Source organism: Haliotis rufescens, unplaced genomic scaffold, assembly GCF_023055435.1.
Source record: "Haliotis rufescens isolate VD_foot unplaced genomic scaffold, xgHalRufe1.0.p SCAF_7, whole genome shotgun sequence".
Taxonomy (NCBI): domain Eukaryota; kingdom Metazoa; phylum Mollusca; class Gastropoda; order Lepetellida; family Haliotidae; genus Haliotis; species Haliotis rufescens.
Window position 1 is genome coordinate 17,626,463 of NW_025964361.1, and position 25,004 is coordinate 17,651,466.

At 39.4% G+C, this 25,004-nt stretch overlaps 2 protein-coding genes across 2 annotated transcripts in view; one reads left to right on the plus strand and one right to left on the minus strand.

Moving 5' to 3' along the window:
• Positions 1-25,004, plus strand: part of LOC124151849 (A-kinase anchor protein 17A-like) — a 50,744-nt gene that overhangs the window by 13,259 nt on the left and 12,481 nt on the right. The window lies entirely within an intron of this gene.
• On the minus strand, positions 12,361-14,153 carry LOC125376083 (zinc finger BED domain-containing protein 6-like). Its single transcript, XM_048387678.1, has one exon. The coding sequence runs from the start codon at positions 13,994-13,996 to the stop codon at positions 13,187-13,189; it is 810 nt and encodes a 269-aa protein (XP_048243635.1). The 5' UTR covers positions 13,997-14,153; the 3' UTR covers positions 12,361-13,186.

A 25,004-nucleotide genomic window follows, 5' to 3' on the forward strand; every position in this document is an offset into this window, starting at 1 on the left:
TTAACAATAGCTCCATCGACCATCATCGCAATTGATGCCATATTCAAATGTTTTATATGAATATAAAATATTCAAATGTTTAATTACTTCATTATGTCTTCTGGGATAAGTCCTTGTTTGATGAGCATATCTATTGTTGCCATTGCCAATCCAATATTTAGAATCATCATACCGATATCATAACCATTAAAATCTAGCTTGGGTGGTGTGGCTTTAGTAATCATTTTAGCCATACGGGCATAGCCAATGGCCAAGCCGCTGACCACCGCTAAATGATACGTTGTGTTTACCAACATTTTACCGTCTGTAACTGGAGTAGTCATGCTTTTATAACATTACATGAGGCCTTAACTCTAATTGAACTTGTGATGCAATCGCTTGTTGTGATTGTGTAATCGGGTGTGACGTTTTCTCTTCTCCGGTCTTATAAAACCATACCGCTGCTATAGCAACAACTCCTAGTACATAGGGAGCCCAAGTTTTAATCGGACGACTATGTTGTTCAGTATTGTGTATTAGTTTTGCCTTCCTCGCTAGCGCACCCTTCTTACCAGCTGCGACTTTTTGAGGATTCTTAGTCACTGGCTTGTGATGCAATCGCTTGTTGTGGTTGTGCAATCGCTGGTGTTTCGTCGTTCACTTGTTGTGCAATCAGGACTTGTTGTGTTGCGTCTCCACAATCGGTGTCCCTTGAGTCTCCATTATTAGTAAGTGGGCACGTATGTTTAAATTGACAATACAATAAGCTATGTCTTCTGTGAATGCTCAAACATGATGTATTCAATTTTTTATGTTTAAACTAAAGAAATTTTATTGACAAATATCTGATTATGGAGCCATTTGTGGTATTCAAGGTTTGTCATTCAAGTTGATACAAAGTTTGATGGTCTTTGGTGATCTTGTTCACATACCGTTAACAAAAAGCTTCTCTCACTTGTTTGGATTTATGTTGTCAGTTGCTGTCTGAAACTGAAAACATGTGCATTCATAGTCAATGTAAGGCTTTTAGTCAGTGTGTAGCCTTTGATGTTCATTTGCACCCAAAGCTCAATAAAAGGTTAGCTGACCAGGAGTTCACATCTTATTGACCTTTTAACTGAATTTAAGTATAGGCCCATGCGTAATGTTTTGGTCCTATTTGTTATCAGTCATTGAAAAAATGTTGCTGAACTTTCTGACAAACACTCAGTGTCAGTGTCAGAGAAACTTGCTAAAAGTTCAAGAGAAAAGGAGCGCTGTTTTCAACTTGGGACTGGACAGTATCTCAACAATATCCCTGAGTGAGAGCACCTTTGTTACGAATCGTTACTACATAGAAGGGTTAGAGGAGCTGGGCTAGGGTTTTGGATCACTAGGATACAATCCGTTTCACCCAGGACAAGTCACATATTAGTCATTGAGTCACCATATCGTATGGGATAGATCTTTTACCACGGGTGTGGATATCACCTTTAGCTTGAATCAAGGGTGGTTGGCAACCAATGGAGTTCTGAGAGAAATCATGCACTCTGCTGTTAGATATTTCACAGAGTACAGACTGTTGGCTGCCATCAGATCTGCAGGAGATTCCTCACTGACCACTGGAATGGATTTCACCTGTTGGTTCCCTTGAGGATAAAACTAATATAAACTTTTCACCTGGTCACTCGCTTTTGAATTTAATGGAAGAGATTTGTTTCCTGATGCTGGCACTTAGACCCCAGGTAGAGGAGGTCCTGGTTCCCGAAATGTTGGGATATATGTCCTGTCACCACAACTGGGCCTAAACAGTTTGGTTACCTTGGTCAGGCTAAAAAAATAGGAGTGATGAGAGACTACCTTGACGTGCTTACAGTACTTATGATTCTGCCTTGCTGACCCGCCAATTTTAGACAAGTAAGTCTATAATTTGGTTAGATCCCTAAACATGTCTAGGCTAAGAGACCTGGGCCCACTTGCCCAGAGCAACCTTAGGTTAAAATCGGTCTTAGGTGCCTACAATCAACTTTACAATCACCATACAATTGCCCTAGTCCACTTGCATAAACCGATCTTAGCGTAATGGTAAGACGACCAGCATTTCAGAGCACAGTCTTAGCTAAGATTGAAATCTTCAACAGTGGAATTATGAATCTCTTAAATTCTACTTCTGTCTACATTTGTCTGTTAATACCAATAGTGGAATAGGTTACGACACACAACACGTACCTCTCTCCATGGCACCTTGCACAGTTTTATAATCAGGTCCTTATTACAAGGATGATTGCATATATGGAATTGTGTGTCTGATATTGCTGCAACTAGAGAAATACCTAACAATGTTTTATGAAAATATTGAAATATAACATAACACGTAAATATATGATCATACAATTGTTTCATAAGGTCATTGTTAATACGCATCTATTTGACATTTTTTGGGGTAAAATCCTGAATATATCCTACATGTACTGGTACATGTTTTGCTGTCATAAGAGAAGATGCAATGACTACCTTTTCAAAACACAGCATCACAGGGATTGTGAAGAATGCATGGAAGGGAAATAAGAATAATGAATAATATTTTGAGAAAGCAGTTGTTTTAACTGGGTCTCAGTTATTCAACAATATTACATTGATAATAATTTTTTGTAAGTGTGAAATTTACATTTGCTATTCATAAGATATTTTACACAAATTTCAAATGTCTCATCATGTATAGTTTCTTGTTTGATGAATAATTGTATTTATTTAGATTTCATATTTTAAGATCCCTCGTCCCTTGTTCCACTCAGTTTTAGATTTATTTATGTGAAACAGTCCCTTCCCTACACACCATTTTGTCAACGATCTTAGCTACTTAAGATTGGTCTGGACCAATTGTTAGTTTCGATTGTAGATTACAATGATCTCAGCCTACAGTCTCTTTGTGCAGGTGAATGGCGATTGTAGCAGAAGCCTATGATCGTGATTGTAAGGATTTGCAAGAATTGTAGTGCCAAGATTGTTTTGTGCAAGTGGGCCCCTGGACATGGTCGTCTGTTATCCGTCATCCGAACATTCTTTCGAAAGAATACCACCTGAGGCACAGATTACCATTCATACTGACTGAGTTGGTCTAGTGCACGTATTACTAGAACACATTGTACGGAATGCAGGAGGAAATGCTCTCCACACAGATTTGGATTACCATGCAACTCACCTAGATGCAAAGACAGCATTTGTTGTCTCAGGCACAAATAAGGGGGTCTCAGAACAGATACGCAAGTTAGTCATGAGTCATTTCCTCATGCCATTTATTCCATGAGCCCCTCAACAACAGATTACAGGAGGTCACACGATAGATAGAATCCAATATTCCATTCTATTTCGTGCCTCACATCATGAAGAATGTTGCATCAAGCTACTAGAGGAGGTCACTGTAAAGGCACATTCTCAATTTTATAGGGAAACTCAGGACATCATCAGACAGCCAGAATTTGTTTGCAGAGGTGAACACTTCCATGTGCATACCCATAAAGAAGGAAAGCATACTGGGAGAAGGGAACTGACTATCAAGCTCCCCTTCCATTAGGATCTGCATCAATCAACCTTTGTCTTTCTACTGACTTGGATTCACGGTGGGGGGGGACTTGGAAAGGAATTGGAAACTCATCATGTCAGACCTCTGGATTAAGAAGGTGGTGCGCAAAGGATACAAGCTGAAGTTCCTTCAACGATTAGTGTTTATTTCCTGGTTAGTAGGCGTTCTATTCCATTTGGAAGTTTCAAAGTGAAATGTAGCATCCCTAGCCAGTCAGAAACTGTTGGGAAAGGAGGCCTACAGGAACTGGAAATGATAGATTCCACTCGGGGATTATATTCTCCAGTCTTCTTGGTTCCCAAGAAAAATACATCCGAGATGCAGATGATTATAGACAAGCAATATGTACTACCTTCCTTCTTTCAGATGGAAACTTCGAACTACGCTCAGGACTGGAGGCAGGATGACCTGTCTTGATCTCCAGGATTCATGCATTCATGCAGGAAGTATCTCCTGTATGCAGTAAACAGATGTCGTTTCTGATTCTTAATACTTCCATTCGGCATATCCACCTGTGACAGCCTGAATTCCGACTTGGGTGAACCAGAAACCCCAGATAGAGCAGTTGGATCAGAAATATGGTATTCTGATGAATCTTGTTTTGTCCTGGATCAGCTGACAAGAAGTCATCTATGTATCCATGAAGCGGAACCAACTGAATGTGAGTTGATCTATGGGGACGTATGGCTGTTCACCATGATTACGTCGGAATTCAGGCTGTCACAGGTGCTTTATTTGTTTTTGGTTTGAGAAAGTTACATGGGGATGAGTAATGGTTTGAAAGATGTGACCAAACTTTTAAACAAACCTATCTTTGTCTCTCATATGTATATTCACTGCCAAAAGAAATGCGAACCATAAAAACATACAGAGAAGTATGTACTGTAAGAAGAGATGTTCCAATGTGTACTAGTTAATGACAAAACTAACAATCAGTCAAGTGTTACAACAGCGTGTCTTTATTCTTATGAGACTAATAATGCACGAGACAAATGATGCATCTCGAGTCATGGATCAATGATGTCACATTTGATGAGTTCATGAGTGCAGTTAATGTTTCAGGAAGTCATTGTTGTGAAAACATAATACTGTTTTTTTCGTTTCATAATATGTTTGTTTTCTTCTTTTATATACATAAATATTGAGACTTAAATCAGCCATATTCTCATTCCTGGTTCTTAAGATACCACATGCAAATTACAATTTGTTTTAACAACTGGATTTCACATGTATTCTTTATGACAGTATAGGTACTTGCATCAATAGGTAGGTATGCACCGTGTAAATCCTCTGGATCAAAGTTATCATGATTTCAAGCCACAAGGGAATTCTTTGCCCACCAGAGGATCTGTTTGTCAAGGTCAAGGGGTGTAGTTGGTACAGAAGGTGGCAGGTGGTAGTTGGTGGATGTCACTAGTCGGCAATCTGACTTCAGTACAATACATTCAGTCTTGGATAAATGCAGTTTGGTCGAAACAGTTGTCTTTTTCAGTACAGTTTCCAACAGCATAAACGGACTGTCTCTCTTGGTGGAAGTGCTGGAACAATGTCATGACAGGCATCCCACTCATGTCCATCACATGTTCATGGATGTATCCATTTCGGCCTGTGGTGTTCATATGGGTAACTTCATGATTTAGGGAAGGTGGAGTCCAAGCAAGTGCTTATTGCATATAAATTTTCTTGAGATGAGAGCAGTTGTTTTTGCGATCAACAAGTGGAGAGTGGAGAGCACATTTATCCCAATCATAAATCTTGTGGTGGCCAACATCAAACAAAGATAAAGTGAAGTATATTGCATTGATTGATGCACAAAACTACACATTTGTTTGAATGTGTTTGAATCAATGCATTACAGGTTGGAAGTCCAGCACATATTGGGAAAGCTCAACATATTGTTGCATAGCTTATCCCATCAGGGAAGGATGGTAGCCACAGAATGTATATGGTTACTACACTCGGAAGTGTATTGGAATGAATAACATGGATATGGGACAGTCACCACCTGGATTTGTTCGCCCCTCTCAGAACAACAAGCTTCCAGTATATGTCAGTCTGGAAATGTATGGGATTTCCACTGAGTGGGGATGTACACTTATGCATTCCCTTATTGGAGTCTTCTTTGCAGAGTGATTCAGTGATCATCCTTATAATGTCAGTATGGCCAGCTCAGAACTGGTTTCCTGGGCTATTCCCACTCCTGATGGAGGAACCTATCAGGTTACTGGAAAGCTGAAATTTGTTACTACAACCCAGGTCTGACTTCATGTTCTTTGTGTGTCACTCTTGGAGGTTATTGTGAAGATTTAAATTGTGAAGATAATTATTTCTAATTACTCCAAGTCAGTTTCAGAGGTAGTTTCTTGACTTGGATCCAAACCACCTCTGCCCTGTTTGACATCAGATGGAGTTGTCAGTGGTGCAGAAAATGAGGAGTTTTTGGAGGAACTGTAACAGTGCCTATGGTGGCAGACTTCCCTTTAACTTAATAAGTACCATATGGGCATTAATTATTGATTATGTACCAGTAAAGATAAAAAGCACATGCAACCTACTAATGGAAGCTAGATATGTGTAGTAAATGGGCAGTAGATCTTGATGATTTCTATTTCAAGAAGTGAAAGTTCACACAGTTGTTACAATACATTGATGTTTTCTTCTAGGTGGTGAGGAATGGGGCCAAATAGGGGTAATTTGGCTATATTGCTTTAAACAACTTCTTCTCAGGAACTAAGATATAGATATCAACCATGTTTGGTTGGAAGCATTCTCCGGTGGTGAGGATTCAAAATTGTACAAATGGTGGGGCGGGGCCAAATAGGGGTTATTTTGCTATATTGTTTAAAGTTACTTCTTCTCTGGAACTAAGATATAGATATCAACCATGTTTGGTTGGAAGCATTCTCCGGTGGTGAGGATTCAAAATTGTACAAATGGTGGGGCGGGGCCAAATAGGGGTAATTTGGCTATGTTGCTCTAAGTGACTTCTTCTCTGTAACTAAGAAATAGATGTCAACCATATTTGGTTGGAAGTATCTCTAAGTGGTGGGGATTCAAAATGACAAATGGTGGGGCTGACCCCTCCCCCATCCCCCCAGGGTCTAAGGGGCGGGCCAAATAGGGGTAATTTGGCTATGTTGCTCTAAGTGACTTCTTCTCTGGAACTAAGAAATAGATGTCAACCATATTTGGTTGGAAGCATTCTCCGGTGGTGAGGATTCAAAATTGAACAAATGGTTGGGCTGACCCCCCAAGGGGATGAGGGGCGGGGCCAAATAGGGGTAATTTAGCTATATTGTTTTAAGTTACTTCTTCTCTGGAACTAAGATATAGATATTAACCATATTTGGTTGGAAGCATTCTCCATTGGTGGGGATTCAAATTGGAGAAATGGAGGGGCTGAACCCTACCCCCACCCTCGGGGACTGAGGGGCGGGGCTAAAAAGAGTTTATTACTTGGACGCAGTTAAGATCCCTACCGTATAACCATATGTACAATTGAGAGTATAAGGAGAGGAATGCACATATCCTACCAGGACTGGCCCTTCTTTTCATCTGTCCGGCACTCCCAAAGGAGTTAGAACCTTGACCATAACATGCAAACCGATATCATCCCCACCCTATGATAAACAGATACATTGTATACATTTGTTTGTTATGGTGAGAATAATACCTTTAATATGATTTATCCTGGATCATTACATGGAAACGGTTCAGATCTTTATGCCTCATTTGCATCTAGAGAACTACACGTTCATGCTGTCAGATTTGCCATCCACCCATTTTAAATGCTGACAGAGTCAAAATTACGAAATATTTGCAGTGTTATATACATGTACAATGCAAATGTATATTTTGTCATGATTGCGTAAATATCTAGGTGAGGCCCTATGGGCCTCTTGTTTGTATTTTGTGATCTGAAATTGCCAGTAAATATTTTATGTTTTCATTAATTACAGAATGCTATATACCTAACTCTTTCAACACCAGTCAACCAGAAGCTTTTACTGCTGTGACACCGAGTTCCCATAGGCTCTTGTGTGATAGATGAAGCCAGCATTTATCGAGGAAAATATATGCTTGTAATACATCTTTGCTGCTACATGTTATACACCATTTGAAAGGTCTAATCCTACTGATAATACATTTATCACATCATTTGAATAATGCATTTGCGACTTTATTATGTTTGTTGTAAGCTAACACATTCATGACGTCCAGATTAAGGACCAAGTAAGTGAAAATCTGACGATTTCATAAAACCCACTTAGATCTACCTATTTCTCCTTGTTTAGGTAATCAGAAAATTATTTTAAAAAAGAATTATAAGTGGTACCTGTCATCACCAATTCCCCGGTAACAGCGGCTGTCCGCTCAGTAACATGAAGAAATACCTCCGTTTTCGAAGTTTTGTATGAATAACACATTTGTTGAAGACAGCCATGTGAACCATGGATAGAAAGCTTATCATCGTCTTCATCGCCTGTAGTCTTTCCTTAGCTGTAACATGTGATTTTATTGGATAAAAATTGATTTCTAATGACGCTTTCTTGCCGAAATCTGATTCAAGGTTCAAGATTGGTCAAATTTGAGCACGTGACCTGAGCACATGACCTAAGGCAGCCAGTCAAATTACTCAGAGAGCATGTGATGAACGGCATTCCTCTGTTCTCCAACTCGCGAACAACATCTATTCACAGATGCGTCAGATTCGGGATTGGAAGCCCATATGGACAATCTCAAGGAACAGGAATCTTGAAGCACCTGAGAGAGGACCCATCATATCAACTGCATGGAAATGAAGGCCATCTATTACGCCATCCTACCATCTCCAAATCATCCATCCTCATAGCCACGGACAACAGTACAGTAGTGGCTTACATCCAGAAACAAGGGGGAACCAGATCCAGTTCCCTGATGGCGGAGACTACATGATTGTTTGCCTTGGCAGACTCCATCAGTTGCCGGATGGAAGCGAGACATATTCCCAGGAAGCTGAACATCCTTGCCAGGAGAATATTGGCAACAGAATGGATCTTACATCCCCAGATCTTTGCTTGGATAACCAGGTTATGTGACACTCCGCACCTAGACCTCTTTGCCACTTGCCAGAACCTACAACTTCCGGTTTATGTCTCTCCTAGACAAGGTCATCCACAAGGTGGAGGAGACGGATTGCATGATAATCTTGATAGCACCAATCTGGCCCAGCAGAGCCTGGTTCCCCAGATTATTAAGTCTACTAATAGAAGAACCTGTCCAGTTACCTCTCCGTTGAGATCTCTTATGACACCCCAAGTCCAAACATTTGCCACGACAATCTGCCCAGCCTACATCTAACCGCCTGTAAGTTATCACACAATAGATGCAGACATCCGGGTACTCTGGACTTGCCTCGGAAGCTGTTGTAAGATCATGGAAACCTTCATTCTCTCTTATATATGACAACAGATGGGATAAGTTCGTCCAGTGCTGAGGACGACAAGGGATTATAACTAATACTATATCCATCCCTATGGTAGCGAACTTTCTACTACATCTACGTCAGGACAATAATTTCCGACATGGAATGATAGAAGGTTACAGATTGGCACTTCACTCTGTAGTTCAACATGATGGACTACCAATTGGAAACCATCCCATTCTAAACAGACTTATGAGATCCTTCCTACCAAAAGATGTTCGCACACCTCGTATCTTTCCCAAGTGAAATCTATCTGTGGTACCAACGGAACCTTACAAGCCCATGGCTAAGGCCACTTTACTCCAAAAATCCAGGAAAGCCTCCTTCCTCCTAGCCATGGCGACAGCAGCAAGAGTTTCAGAACTCCATGCCTTGGACTATTCTAGTCTCACCCATGATCAACCCAAGATCGCTCCCAGATTTTGTAGCCAAAAATCAATATACCACCATGGGGCCGTTGGGCCCTAGACACTATACTATTCCTGCCTTGGGACCGACAGTGGATCACCCATACAGACTTTATGTCCCATCAGAGCTCTCAAGTTCTGTCTCTCGGCTACAGACCCACATAGATGCCATCGAAGGAGACTATTTATATCCCGCAAGCCTCATTCCAACAAGGACATCACCAAGGCTACAATTACAGGCTGGCTTAAGGCTACCTTTGCAGCGAGTTATACGCAGGGATACAATTCCACCCGAAGTCTTGGATCCTGCTCGGCTAATGAGATTAGAGCTCTAGCCACGAGTATCACTTGATGGACATTCGTCTCGGTAGAACAAGTAGTGTCTAGCTGTCAGTTGGCCTCACAAAACACCTTCACTAGTTTTTGCTTGCTTGCTTTTGATGTGCAACCGGAGGGCCAGAGGGCCTATATTCCCTTATATTCTAATACATGATACCTTCACTAGAATTACCGTTTCTGGTTAAATTGGATTTGTGACACTATTACCTATATTAGAATCCCTATATTAGAATCCCTATATTGTTGTGGCGCAAACCATCATCCATAAATAGTTTCCCCCGTCTATCGAAAAAAGGGATTATCCTGTCTATTAGGTGTAGGATGGATTAGGAGCACCTTGAGTATCAACTGCTTCCAGTGAACGGAACTGTTGTCTGAACTGAAAGAGATAGAACCGGAACTGACGTCAGCACCGGAAGTGATGTCAGCACCGGAATGAGCAGTACCAGGTCCATCTAGTCACGAAATTATGTCTTTATGTGGTGAAAGACCATAAGAGATGTCATTATCGAATAAAAGGGAAGTGAAAAAATGGAGCTGACATCACAACCGGACGAGGCATCAGCACCGGAAGTGACGTCAGCACCGGTAATAGTGTCACAAATCCAATTTAACCAGAAATGGCGTCATTGGGTAGAAATAGACCAGAAATGCCATCATTATTACTGACAAGATCAGCAAATATAACGGTAATTCTAGTGAAGGTATCATGTATTTGACTGATTCTTGATACATTCTGATTTTTAAGTCCTCAAGGGGAATTTCAAAGGAAATTATCTCGAGTCAGGATAAGAATCAGTGAATAATTGTTTCCAGAAGAGGATTATTGAAAATCTGAAAATTTTAGTTAATGTGACTGAAGCCAAAATACAGGATTTATGGCAAAGATGTAATAGAGGTAGTATTCTTAGAATTATTAACAATGATAACTATTGTTCGATGTTTGTGAGTTTCTTTGATGGACGTGTTTATCTTGTGCAAGGTGAGCATGAGTTTGACGCAAATCTAAGTATTCTTTGGAAACCAGCCATCAATAAGCCACAGATCATGGGTTGCGGCGTTCAAAATGACACAATTAGCTTTAGCTGAGGATTGCTTTTCGTCCATCTGACGGTAGCCACATGTAGTCAGTTGAATGATTCTTATTCACCCAGGTTTCATCAAGTAAATGATTTGGAAGCCCTGACTGCGATAGTCATGAATGGTGCAGAGATAATGTTATCCCATAAACAGGATGGAATATTTTCCCCTCAACCCTCATCATCACGTGCAGTGTATCGAAATCACAGAAACATTAATTGTGTCCTTTTTTTCCCTTTGAATTCTACTTCAAGTCGGGGTTACCTTCTGCTCATAAAGCTTATACACTATACGCCTAATCACCCCGTATCAAAGCTGTCTAATATCCCCTTACGTCCCGGTTTTGTTTTCGAGATGAACCCTACCTTCTTTGGGTGTTTTTACCATACTGTTTATAATGACAATTCAACACAAAACTGCAACAATGATTTTATACCTGAGACATATTCAAGATAATACATACATAACATAAGCTTGGGGTAAGGGGATTCTCACTGTAAATTATATAAATGTGACTATAAATGCTATTGGTACATGTACAGCCATGCCCAGCTAGGGATCGATTTGCCTGGCAAAGCAAACCTTCCCAAGCAGAGCACCAGATAAGCTTTTGGTGTTGTGGGTATTTTACACATGCATTTTAAAATCATTGGGTATCAGTAATTCTAACTGGGTATTCAAATATCTGTTACCCACAATTTTTTAACACATGTGGGTATTTAAGTTAAATATTTAAAAACACTATTCATCTAGTCCCTGCAAACTGGTGTCGTGTAGCTTCGAGAGCTTTATAGGACTCAAAAATACCACGATACTTCCACAAGAAAGTGTGATGGCAAATGAACATGATGTAACTGTCATTGTGGAGTTTGGCAAGGTTGACAGAATGCCTGTTTATAATTTCAAAATAAGTTGCTGATTTGCTAATCGAATACGCAGGATTACTTCACAATATTTTGATGATACGCATAAGTTTTATTTTTGTAGCGTATCTGTAATGTTCGTTAGGTATTTGATACGCTTGGATTTTATTTTCCTGCATATTTCTGCATTTCTGATGTGTATTTTACGCAGATACGCAGCTTATCTGGAGCTCTGGTGTACCTGACCGAGCAACAGTCAGGGAGCAAGCTGTTGGGATCAATTGTCAAGAGTGGTACAGAGAATTACAGACTGGTTTGGGCAGTTGACTACACATCTATCATACTATGGATAGAACCCATTAGATGATAAATACATAGAGGTCAAGTATGACCTGTATTCTGACGACAGGCATCCAAAGCATCCTATCCGAATTATGACTGCAGGGGGTAATCTAAGTTCAAAATTGACTGAGGATCCCCAAAGATATAAAGATATACAAACTAGGGCTTGTTATCGATATGGATTACTCAAATCGATTATCGGTAGTCACATATCGATCAATAATCGATAAATATCGAAGAATTCTATTTTGGTAAAATGATATTACAGAAAAATGGCAATTCACTTCTCCGGAGACTCAGTGTTTCAACAATACGCACATTACATCGCATTTTTAGCGATGAACAATCTGAGTTTAAGATTCATGTCGTCAAAGACAATTATTATTTGTATAAAGTGAGAATAATTGAGAAATTAAATGTAATTTCACCTGATATAGTCGTTTGTCATTTATGTACAGTATTCACGAAACTATTCAGATAAAAAATCATCAAATATTCCGCCATTGTGAATGTCAGGTGTGTACAGGTGTGTGCTACGTAGTAGGTTGTACTAGGTTCACAGGTGTGATACGTAATAGGTCAGGTGAGTGCTACGTCATCGTTTTCGTGGTGGGGCACAGATTGGGTTACAGACTGATATTAAACAAACATCGTGCGATTATAACGATGTAAGTTTGTATACCCTTGTAATAATGTAGTAATGATCGTCTCAGCACTAATGTGTTACGAAACTTTCTCATGATTACTATATATCGATTAGTCTAATAGTCTTAAGTCATGAAATAAAAAACCCCGAAGAATGCACTTTTAAAATAACTTTATAAACGTTCAGTTGGAATATCGGCAATCGGTGTCAGTCACCAACTTTGAGAAACAATCAAACTATGAACTTTAAAATGCGTAATATCAATTCATTTTGTAACTGTATAAAGTATAAAGAACTAGTTTTAAATTTAACATCAATTCATTTTGTAAATGCAAAAAAATAAAATACCTAACAGCAATTCATTTTTCATGTTTTTGACTTTTGTGAATGTACCGCTAAATATCAAAACGCTAACACTTGAAAACTTATTTGTATCTGGCAAGGTCACTTGCCTCAAATACGACAAATAGTAATGAGTTCATTTGGTATTGAACATGAAAATCATCACTGATCAAAAACCTTTTTAAGGTTTTTGTTCAAGAATATCAGCTTATCGACATTATCTGTTTTCAAGCTGCTTCGTTGTTTATTAACAACAAGTCCCGCGGCGCTGAAAACCCGCTCACTGGGGACCGATGTGGCAGGGATGGAGAGATAACGCTTGGCTAGCACTGACAGTGCTGGATATGCCACTTCCTTCATCTTCCACCATTCCAGGGTAGACATGTCCCCGGATAGCCGGGATTCCTTCAGATACCTACATATCTCCTCTCTTGCCCGTTGATTATGATCTACAGCAACTTTCTCCACTCCTGTGACAATGACATCTGAGAACCAGTCGTCAACTCCAAGTGACTTCGATTTTATGCTGTCAGATTCAGTCTTGATCCTTTTCACGGGTGGCTCAGTCTCAACTGTCACCCCAGACTTGCTTGAATCTGTACTATCTGCAGTATCTGGTACGTTGGGAAAATCTGGCAATCGGGGCAAGTCGGGAAGGGCTGGTTCGCTCTCAGCTAAGTCAGCTTTCTCCTGCTTTATGCTCAAACGCATTGGTGTTTCTGACAACTTGCAATGTACTTCTGTCACTTCTCTTTTTAGCTGATCCTCTGCGATATCCTCAGTGATACAAGGTATCCCATTGTAACGTGGATCCAGCAGCGTTGATGCTACGAGTGTTTTTCTGAGTTTGTCTTTGGTGTAACGTTTGGACAAGTTAGCTGAAATTGCCGATTTAACAGCTTTAACAAGCCCACTGTCCCCATCCTTGACAGTCAAATGAACCCTAAGCTTGTACATCATTGGCAAAACCATGGAAACACTCGGCAGAGTAGCGTCACACAGAAGGGTTGTAGCTTGCTTTAATGGCTGCAAGACACGGATAATATTTTCTGCTTGGTCCTGTTCGGAGGGATCTAAAACCAGGCCACGTGCGTCTTTCTTAAGACTTTGATCAGTGAACGCATGTATCTACTGTTCCAACGCGTTTCGACGTCTTGAATAAGATTGTGAAGTGGTAGTTGCAATAACTCCTGTTTGGAATGTAAGACATTTGTGGCCAGCGGACTTCTTTTGAAATAACCAACGAGGTGTCTGCAGCGAGATTGCAGTTTGCTGAGACTAGCATTTGCGTTCAGACCCGCCTTTGCTACTAAGTTCAAAGTATGGGCGACGCAAGGAATGTGTATTGTGTTTTCAAACATGCCAATGGCTTTAACAACGTTTGCTGCATTGTCTGAGACAATAGTGAAGGGATCGAATCCCCAATCTGCAACGGATGTTTTCAAAGCCTCATGCAAGTGTTCAGCTGTGTGACTACCAGGTAACTCGCGTGTCTGGCGTACGTAGTTGACAATTTTCCAATCATGTATGAAATGTGCAGTTATTGTCATGTAAGATTCCGTCGCTGATGATGTCCAGCAGTCAGTTGTTGTAGACACATCAAACGCCACCCTCAACTGCATCTCAACCATTTTTCTGGTATCATGGTACATTTTGGGTATAATCTTGTCCTTGAAATAACTACGAGAAGGCATTTCATATCTCGGCTCTGAAACCTTTAGAATCTTACGGAACGACTGGGACTCCACAATGGAGACCGGCCTCATGTCGAGCACGATATGTTCAGCTATTGCATTTGTAATGGATTCAGCTTTGGGGCTGTGCATAGGCAATTTTACTGCACTAGCATTTGGGGAAATACACTGTTGTATAGTTGGTTGCCATTTCTGACCTGTTTTTGAACCATGATACTTGTCGATATGGACTTGCAAATTAGTAGTATTGCCGGTATACTTTACTTTAGTAAAGCACTGCCTGCACACGGCATGTGATTTATCAAGTTCTTTATCAGTTTCGTTTCGATGGAAACCAAAAATGTTCCACACAGCACTTTTTGCCTTTCCGGGGAAATTATGAATTTTTGCTGCCATATCGTAAAAATGTCAAACCCCACATGGACCTCACGTGGGCTGTGAGTTGAGAACACCGGGAAAAAACGAAAACTATGATCACTGAAAAAAACCGAAACAGGCTGGAATACATAGTTACCAAATAGACATAAAATTTGAAATTTTTATAAAATAGAATGGGAAAAATTATTTTTTAAGAAATAAAATATTATGAAACCTATTTTAATCACGATACATCATACTATTTCGAAAATATACATATTTTCTAAAATCCTGACTCCGCATTTAGATGCCAGTGACTAAATTTGTAATTACCCACTATCAACACGTAATGGCGTCGTCGTTCGATTCAAAGCAGAACTTTTTACTTTTTGAAATATTTGATTATTATTTGCGACTAAACATAAAGCGAAGGTGAGAAAACTGTATGTTAGGGTGAATCTGTTTATATCTAGCGATAATTACAAGGACAGCAAAACAAATAGGCCTAAGTCAAATGTGTTGCAGTAAAAACTTTTATTTGTCGAAAAAATACAATTCGTCATTATCGATAGCATTATATTCATATCGATAATCGTCACAACCTTCTTCCATCGATGATAATTACGATTATCGATCTAAATCACCAGCCCTAATACAAACTATGCTTTGCTTTGCTTTGGTAGATAGATTTGTAAATAATCAAGTCTGGACCAGACAATCCAGTGATTGACATCATGAGCATCAATCCACGCAATTGGGATACGATGACATGGATCAACCAAGTCAGCGAGTCTGACCAACCGATCCCGTTAGTCGCCTCTTACGACAAGCATAGTCGCCTTTTATGGCAAGCATGGGTTGCTGAAGACCTATTCTACCCCGGATCTTCACGGATCTACAAACTATGACAAGCAGTTACAACTAGTATTGGCCATTGCACATTGAGCCTGCGCTATAGATCATTTAGGCACCCTGATATAGCGAACATAACAATCCGATTACCACCTTCCTTGGAAGCAGAGGTAGCAGCACTAATTCGAAATGAATGACCTTTGGTCATATTCTGCAATAGATAACGTTTGTTTAGCCTTACTATGACAAGCAGTTACAACTAGTATTGGCCATTGGACGTTGAGCCTGCGCTATAGATCATTTAGGCACCCTGATATACCGAACATAACAATCCGATTACCACCTGCCTTGGAAGCAGAGGTAGCAGCACTAATTCGAAATGAATGACCGTTGGTCATATTCTGCAATAGATAACATTTGTTTAGCCTTTGAATAAAGAAAGTACAGGTAAAGGGAATATCCTGCTTATTTACATATAGAGGATCATGCTGATTGACTCCCATGGCCCTCCTAAGATGAATATATTTCTGTAGACAACAAACTGGACAGGAAGTTGTTGGAACCGCTTGGATGGACAATGTTATACCCCTGCATCTATCTATGACAATTTAAGTGTCAATTTAAAAGATTCATAATCTGGTCCAAACACAACAGAACTGAGAGACAAATGCAATTTAGCATTAAAATGGTCACAAGTAAACTATCCACAACAGAGAAAGCCAAATAAAGCTTCTGAACACGGGTTTTACCAACAAGTCCGTGCAAGGTGAAAATAGTCCTTTCTGTAAAGTGAGACAAATCTGCTTTAAATTGTCACAGTAATTAGTAGTTGCACAAATTGATTAACACCTTGCTCTTGCTTGATCGCCTAGCTTCATTATTGTCTCTATTCGTAGCAGATTCATAGAACATTTGGCACATTATGCCTGAAATATGTGAATCCCATGCCACCCGATAACACTTGATGGTAGTATATCTTAAGTGCAGTCGATGATGACGACAGTGGGCTATAAACAGGAATAAGGAATCTTCCAACTATGATGGTAACACAATGGGCTGCCACACAAACCCAAACATAGCCATAAAAATTATAAAGGCTTGAACCCCTGATCTGTAAACCGCATTAGTAGTTTTAGACACAGCTTTTGTCCACAATTTATCTAAGTCTTCACTGGCGGTAACGTGAGTTGACAGACTGAGGCATGTCGGTGGTGTTGGTTCGGCTTTGAGAGCTAGTTGTGGGAACTTGGTCATCACCAATATGGTTAACTCTGCCAGGTATATGTCGTGCACTGAATACAAAGTTATATTTGGCAGCTGTTAATACAAATTCCCTTATCAGACACATGATGAATGGAGATTTAGAACGACATTTGCAAAGTATGTAAACGGTAGCAGTATTGTCACAATGACATCTACGATTGCAGCCACCATGACAATAGGGTGAAGTTTGAATAAGGCAATGGACATGTCCTCTGTGGTAGCTTGCAGTAAGTCAACCGGCCATGGAGCCAAAGTGACCCATTGACGTAGGTGTTTCAAAGAGTCGGCCAGTTGCAGGAGGTAACTGATGAAGGCCCTACCAGCTGGAATGATACATTTAGCAAAATTTAGATGACTGAGCAGTAGTTGCTTAGTGACTTTGTCAGCTTGAATAGATTCCATGATGGAGACGATTCAGGCAACTTTCTCAGTGGGTAGACGACCTTCCATTCTATCAGTGTCCAAAATAATCCCCAGGTACTCTAAACATGGGACCGGTCCGACCGTTTTGTGGGGGGATAAGGGGATATTCAGTTCCGAGACTATGCACTGCAGTTTGTTTATAGTTCTAATGCCTTGTTCTAAGTCCTTATAAACAGGTAAAAAATCATCCAAAAGATGCAATATATTGTCCATGTCATACATATTATTTGCAATCCAACATACTTCATCAGACAGGCCATCAAACAGTTTTAGACTGGACCGGCATCCAAATACCAAGCGAGTGTAATAATAAAGCTGATTATCCCATGATATGCCATGTAAGTTCCATAAGGAAGGGTGTATTGGAAACATTTTGAACGCATCTTTGATGTCGACCCTACACAGGTAAGCATGTTGGCCCATGGCTTTGATAATTTGACTAGCATCATCAACTTTCACATAGGTGAGGGAAAATTGTCTTTTGTCAATCACAGAGTTCAGACTTGGGTTTCCTACATCATCATGTGGGGCAAAGAGGTCAACAATCATTCGCTTCTTTTTGGAATATTTCCCTTCCACGATGCGGATTGGATTAACCTGATGGTGAGGGAAAGGAGATTGCATAAATGGACCAATCAAGTAACCTTTGTGTAGTTTATCTTGTATGAAGGCTGCTGCTGTTTCAGGATTGTTTTGAGTGGATTATAGATTCTTGCAGACATTAGTGTGAGATGGTGGACATTTAATGCCAGTGTCAAAACCAAATTTGAAACCATGCAGCAAAGACTGAACAAAAGCATGGTTTGGGTGATCAGAAAGACGTTGGTTAATTTTTCCATGTCCACAGAAGAACTTCTATTCCCCGTGACCATGTGAATTCTCTGTCTCTAGTCATGGAAGTATGGTTAAGAGTCTCTGATGGAGGGACATGGCATCTACCATTGAACAAAACTGGGTCAAATTACCAATTGCCTCTCACAGCTGGCAAGCACTGATTCTGCGTTCTGTAAACACGGCTCTATAAATGGAATCGTCAATCTCTCGCCATGGAAGTTTGCAGATGTGTTGCTCAAGATAGGCTGCAGCTTTAGCCGAGAAATGTTTGTGATACTGGTAAAAAAGTTGATTCTGATATTGGTTGTGCATATCAACTATAAGGCGCTGATAATCATCAAGTCAGCTCGTTTTTGTGGCCAGTGTAGACACATGATGGCTTTATACTTCCCAAAAGCTGTAATGAACATGTCAAATGTCAAGGGCATATGCAATCTGGAGTTGTGAGGACTTTTAAGTTGCACATTCACATCATCTACCTGAATGGTTCTTGCATTTGTAGATTTGTAGTTATTTCATCAGGAATGAGTAGCAAAGCCATTTTCACGTTCATACCTTTCTGAATACTCTTCCCTTGACAGTCAGGGTGGCCTCTTGTCTATGCTTCAATTCAGTTCCCATAACTCTGTGTAGAAATTCAATTCTGCCTGTTTTTGCACATTTTATCCGTTTTTGTCTTAACTTACATGAAGAAAGACACAAATAGTAACATACATTCAAAATGTTTGTATTAATGTACTTTTGAAAAATAATTAACAGTAATTTTGACTTAGAACGGGAAAATGTTTAAAGAAATCATACAAAAAACTATGTTGAATTTTGTTATAAAATTTATATCATTAGAATCGCAGATGCTTAAGGAACACTGTAACGCATTTTAAAAAATTACTTTTGCCAACTTCCATGTGTAACACTGACAAAAAAATATCAAAAGCAGGAGAAATGTGCTGGAATTAGTGGGTAAGCCGTTCGTGTGCGTCCAAGGGAGGTAACCGAGTGTGGCTTATATACCATCAGCTGCCAAGAAGAAGAAGCGGCAATAAAATATACACCATTAATAAATATCGTAATTATAAAGCGTAATACAATGTTGTCTTCAACCAAAAAGACATTGAAGGGAGAATGGGGAAATTCTCAAAAGCTTTTCCTGTCTCAGTTATCCAAGAAATGACATTTCATCACATTTTGAGAGCTCAGCTGACCACTTGAGAGTTTTTCGACTGGATCATCCGACTACATGTGCCTCATAACACCGTGTGAATTTATTTTGGTAATTCCTGCAAATACAATCGTGATCTTTGCTGTAACACACAGGAAATGTTATGTATGAGCATTTTCGGCAGGTGTTCTGTTTATGTAATAAACTTGTCAGTATCACAAAGTTGTTTATACAGGGATTTATGGCACCTCGTTAATAAAATCAGAGCTGGCATTTTCTCGGACCCATGAATTTTTGTATGACAATTTTTAGTTGTTTATACAGGGATGTATGGCGTTTCCTTGAATTCATGAATTTTGTATGACAATTTGGGTAACATTAGAAAATGCTTACGGAACACTATAACGCGGTTTTTTTTTTTTTACTATTTTCACCAGCTTCCATTTGTAATGCAGTGGCGAAAAAAAGAAGGAGAAATGTGTTGGATTGTGATTTAAATATATTAAAACCATGATAACAAGGTTGGTTTGCTGACAAATATGTATAAAATATGACAAATATGCCTGACAAATATGTATGTGGGATATTATTATACATTAATCTGCTGCCACAGAATTATCCTTATACAGAATGTGATGTATTGTCAATAAACTACGAGAGCACGAGGTGATGATGATTGGTTTTATTCACTGATTGATACACACTTATAACTTCCGTTTTTGGGGTAACACTAAAAATCGGATTCCATGTTGTCTCATGAGGCGATGTTTTGTACAACTGGAGGTAAGATTGTAAACCTTTTCTACAGTTCTCACCTTTTGCCTTGCCACTTTCACGTGCTTTTTCAAGGAGCCAACGAAGCATTCAATGCCTCAGTTTGCACGGGGCCAAAGAGGGGTAACTCTTTGTATCTTGAAGGCGAGTGAATTGGCAAATCTCTTGTATTCGTCACTGGTAAATGGTGGGCCATTGTCAGATTTGTCCAACACGGGAATAACACACGGTGCACTTGTGCTGGATACTGGTTCGACGAATGGGTATGTAGAGTAGTCATCGATCAGCAGTAACACGGTTTCACATTCAATATGCGCAAAGTCAACACTCACCCTTTCAAATGGAGCTTTTGGTAAGGGCGACATTTTCAGGGGTTCTCGTTGCACGGTTGGCCCTGCTACTTGGCAGGGTAAGCAGGATTTTATTTTCTGAGTGACCAATTTGTCCATAAGCGGGAACCAAACTTTCTCATGGAGTAATGCGATTGTTTTTACAATGCCCAGATGCCCTTCATGTGCGATATCAACCACACGTTCCTGGAGTAATGTTAGCACAACGATCTGATTGGACTTCAAGAGAATCGTGTCAGAACAGGTAAGTTCGTGTTGGATTTTCTTGAATCTACTCATCTCTGCCAGTGACACGCCTGGTGGGGTTTCGTGCCACCTTCCAGATTTCAAAGCCGATATAACCGCCTGCAGGAGTGGATCATGTAATGTTGCATTCTCGATTTCGGTAAGTGTCATGGCTTTGGGAACAGCATTTCGCGAGACGTATGCTACATAACTTTCAGCAGTCTGGTCTTCCTCTCCTGATCGATCTGAAACAGGCAAAGGATGACGTGATGCGTAGTCTGCCGGGTTATTTGATCCGGGTCTGTACTACACTGTGAAGCGATAATGCTTCAAGTCCATCAGCCATCTTTCGATTCTTGCCGATGGTCTTGATTCAGATCGGGGAACCAGAAACTGAAATGTCGAAAAATGGTGCGTCAACCAGACTTGTTTTCGATAGCAGGAAGGTGTATTCTTCCTCACTACTTGTTTCGTGTGTAGCGCCAGCTACTGTGTTGTTTGTTTCATCTTCATGATTGACTGATCGAGCAGATTGTCTGTTTCTCCCTGATGTGTATTTCCAATTTCCTACTTCCAATTTCCTCTCCCACGGCCACGATTGAAATTGCCAGGTTTGCGGGGACTGGAAGCTGGTTTAGAACGACATACGTGACTGAAATGATTTAATTTTCCACATTTGTGGCATACTTTTCCGTTTGCTGGACAGGTGCCATGATGGGGATAGTGTCCTCCACACAATCCACATGTTGTATTTTCCACTGTAACCCTTGGGCGTGGTTTCTGATCTATCGCTCGGTGTGCATGCACTTGTTGCTGTGATTGCTGTGAACTGATCATGAGGTCATTTTCTTTAGCAACTTCCATGGAATAAGCAGTTTTCAAAATACTGCGAATGGGGGGTAATGCCGCCGCCATTTTGTCTACGTACGGTCAACGTTGTGCGAGGGTAGGTGTGAACAAACTATGGAAAAAGTTAATGTTCATATCGATTCAAACACTAGAAAAGTGTCTCACGCCAGTAATTACCTCTAGGGTATTTGTAGAGGTCGGCCGATAGGCTGCTCGTCGCCAAAATGTGATGTATTGTCATTAAACTACCAGAGCACGAGGTGATGATGATTGGTTTTATTCACTGATTAATACACACTAATAACTTCCGTTTTTGGGGTAACACTAAAAATCGGATTCCATATTGTAGCGGAACACATATTCGGAGTATAATACAGAACGTAAACATTACACAGAATATCCAATTTTATATAAACAGAGATCCAGATAAGCTGCGTATCTGCGTAAAAAACGCATCAGAAATGCAGAATAAGCAGTAAAATAATATCCAAGCGTATCAAATACGCAACGAACATTACAGATACGCTACAAAAATAAAACTTGTGTGTATATTCAAAATATTGTGAAGTAACCCTGCGTTTTCGATTGGCAAATCAGCAACTTATTTTGAAATTATAAACGGGCATTCCGTCAACCTTGCCAAACTCCACGATGACAGTTACATCATGATCATTTGCCATCACACTTGTGGAAGTATCGTGGTATTTTTGAGTCATATAAAGCTCTTGAACCCACACAACACCAGTTTGCAGGGACTAGATGAATAGTGTTTTTAAATATTTAACTTAAATACCCACATGTGTAAAAACTAGTGGGTAACAGAAATTTGAATACCCAGATAGAATTACTGATACCCAATGATTTTCAAATGCATGGGTAAAATACCCACAACACCAAAAGCTTATCTGGAGCTCTGATAAATATTTGTTAGTTGTAAGAATATAGTTAATAATCTTAAACTGAACCATCTAATATCCTCACTTTGTGTGCACCTTTTTGTCATCAATATATGTTCTTGCCAATTTGTTTCACTAAATGTCTTATTTAGTATACTTTTCCATTTTTCAATGTCATGGAATTTAACAAACTCCTGTGCTGATAAAGTCTTGTAAAATTCTTTACTACCCATATTTTGGTTTAGAAGATGTGATATGTTGAGTGGCATGGTTGGTCGAGGAGATATAGAATTGAAAATATTGTATTCCTTTGCCTTACAAAATTGTTTGACTGCATTTACAACTCCATAATGTTCTATATAATTTGTTTGGATTACATACATATGCACAAAAGCATCAAATACATAAAATTTACCGTTGTAATCCACTAAATCTCCAATGAAGGCTACACCACTGCTTGACAAATGTTTATAAAAGATTGGACTATTTCCTATTTGTAATCCATTATTAAACCATATAGACTGTCTCATAATATCTTGACCAGTTTTCAGTTTCTTTTTGGACAAGTATGTTGCTCAAGCTTCCAAAACATCCTTCCAAAATATCCTTCCAAAATACATTCATGGTATTTGGATCAATAAATGCATCAACATAGGAGGCATCTGCCAACCATAATCTCTCTCTATTTGGAATATAGCAAGCAACTAACTCAGTCCATTTTGAGTGATAACAATATAATCTTCTGATCCATGAAAGTTTTTGTGCTGCAACCACATCCTTTATAATTGGCATGTTAATTCCGCCATGTTTTGGGGGTTGAGACATTATTTGTCTTTTCACTTTATCTGTTTTTCCCTTCCATAAAAATTTTAACATCTTTTCTGAAAAGTATCAGTCACATCCTTTGGAGGGTTGGGTATGGTAGAAAAAACCTGATTCAATTTTGACAGTAAGAGGCTTTTTCGGACTATATTTCTACCTATTGGAGTCAAATTTCTTACCGTCCATAGGTTCATTTCTCTCTCAATCTTTTCAAGCTTTATTTTATAATTATCCTCCACAATATTATCTAAATCAACATCAAAGTTTATTCCTAATAGTTTAAACTTTGTATTAGTCCAGTCTAGCTGCTAATCCTTACATAGTTTATATCTTGATCTCTTTTTTGAACCAATCCAAATTAGTTTAGCTTTCTCTGCATTAACCTTAAGTCCAGAAAATCTAGCAAAAAACTGCAATGTGTGCAATACAGCATAAAGGCCTTTTTCTGTTCCATCCAAACTTAATGTTGTGTCATCTTCAAATTGAGACAGCAAGCGTTCAATTTTTCCTATCTTAATTAGCATATGACAGGATATACATGGCGATGTTCACCTCAATGTTCCGTACCCTCACTTTATTATGTGGCGATATGGTACGGAATAAAACGGGTTCATATCTGAGCATGCAAAAGAAGTTTATCTTATGTTAGTCATGTTAGTCGGCTTTTGCCATCTCGAGTTTTCGACTCGGACACAATGTTTAATACCAGAATATATACACAAGAAATCTTTGTCACAATATGTCCACGAAGTACCATATTGAAACATCCACGCGATTTCAAGCTAAAAAATGTGCAGAATATAACGATTCAGCAAAACGGTATCCATTGTTGTAATTTGACGAACCTCGATCTGGCGAAAGAGGTATGGCAAAAAGCTATATTCCGGCGCAGTGATGAAGTGGCATTACACCTAATTTGCATATCATGTGACACAGCTTTTCGTAAACAAACATGCTTATTCTGAAATTAGAAATGCAAGCCTTTCTGTGCGCTTTACATATTGTATGGCATTATTATTTAGACTATTGCTATTGTATTGTATGTGGGATTTTATTATATATAAATCTGCCGTTTGAATCGAAAATTACAGTCCTCAAAAACAGCAATTACAAGAAAAATTGAAATACATTTTTAGAAAAGATCAAACGCAGGAGAAATATGTTGGAAATGGGGGGACATGTGGAATTTTATTAGCAATATTAGTTGTGAAAGCAGATCTAAATATATAGAACCATGATATCGAGGTTGATTTCCATGTGTAAAGCATTACAAATATGCATCTGGGGGTATATATTATATATGAATCTGCAGCCACACAATTGAAATCGATAATAAAATCCTGACTCTCCTCGTTTAATAAATGTAGCTTAAAAATACGAATAGCAAGCATTAGATTCCAACGTGTCGCTTTTCGCATACTTTAAGGGACCACCAGTTGAGAAGGGTAAAAAGACATATGCCTGGCGAATCATATTGCGTTA

Bases quoted from the DNA above. Each gene is read 5' to 3' on its own strand.
- LOC125376083 (XM_048387678.1), bottom strand. From the start codon at position 13,996: ATGGTTTTGCCAATGATGTACAAGCTTAGGGTTCATTTGACTGTCAAG.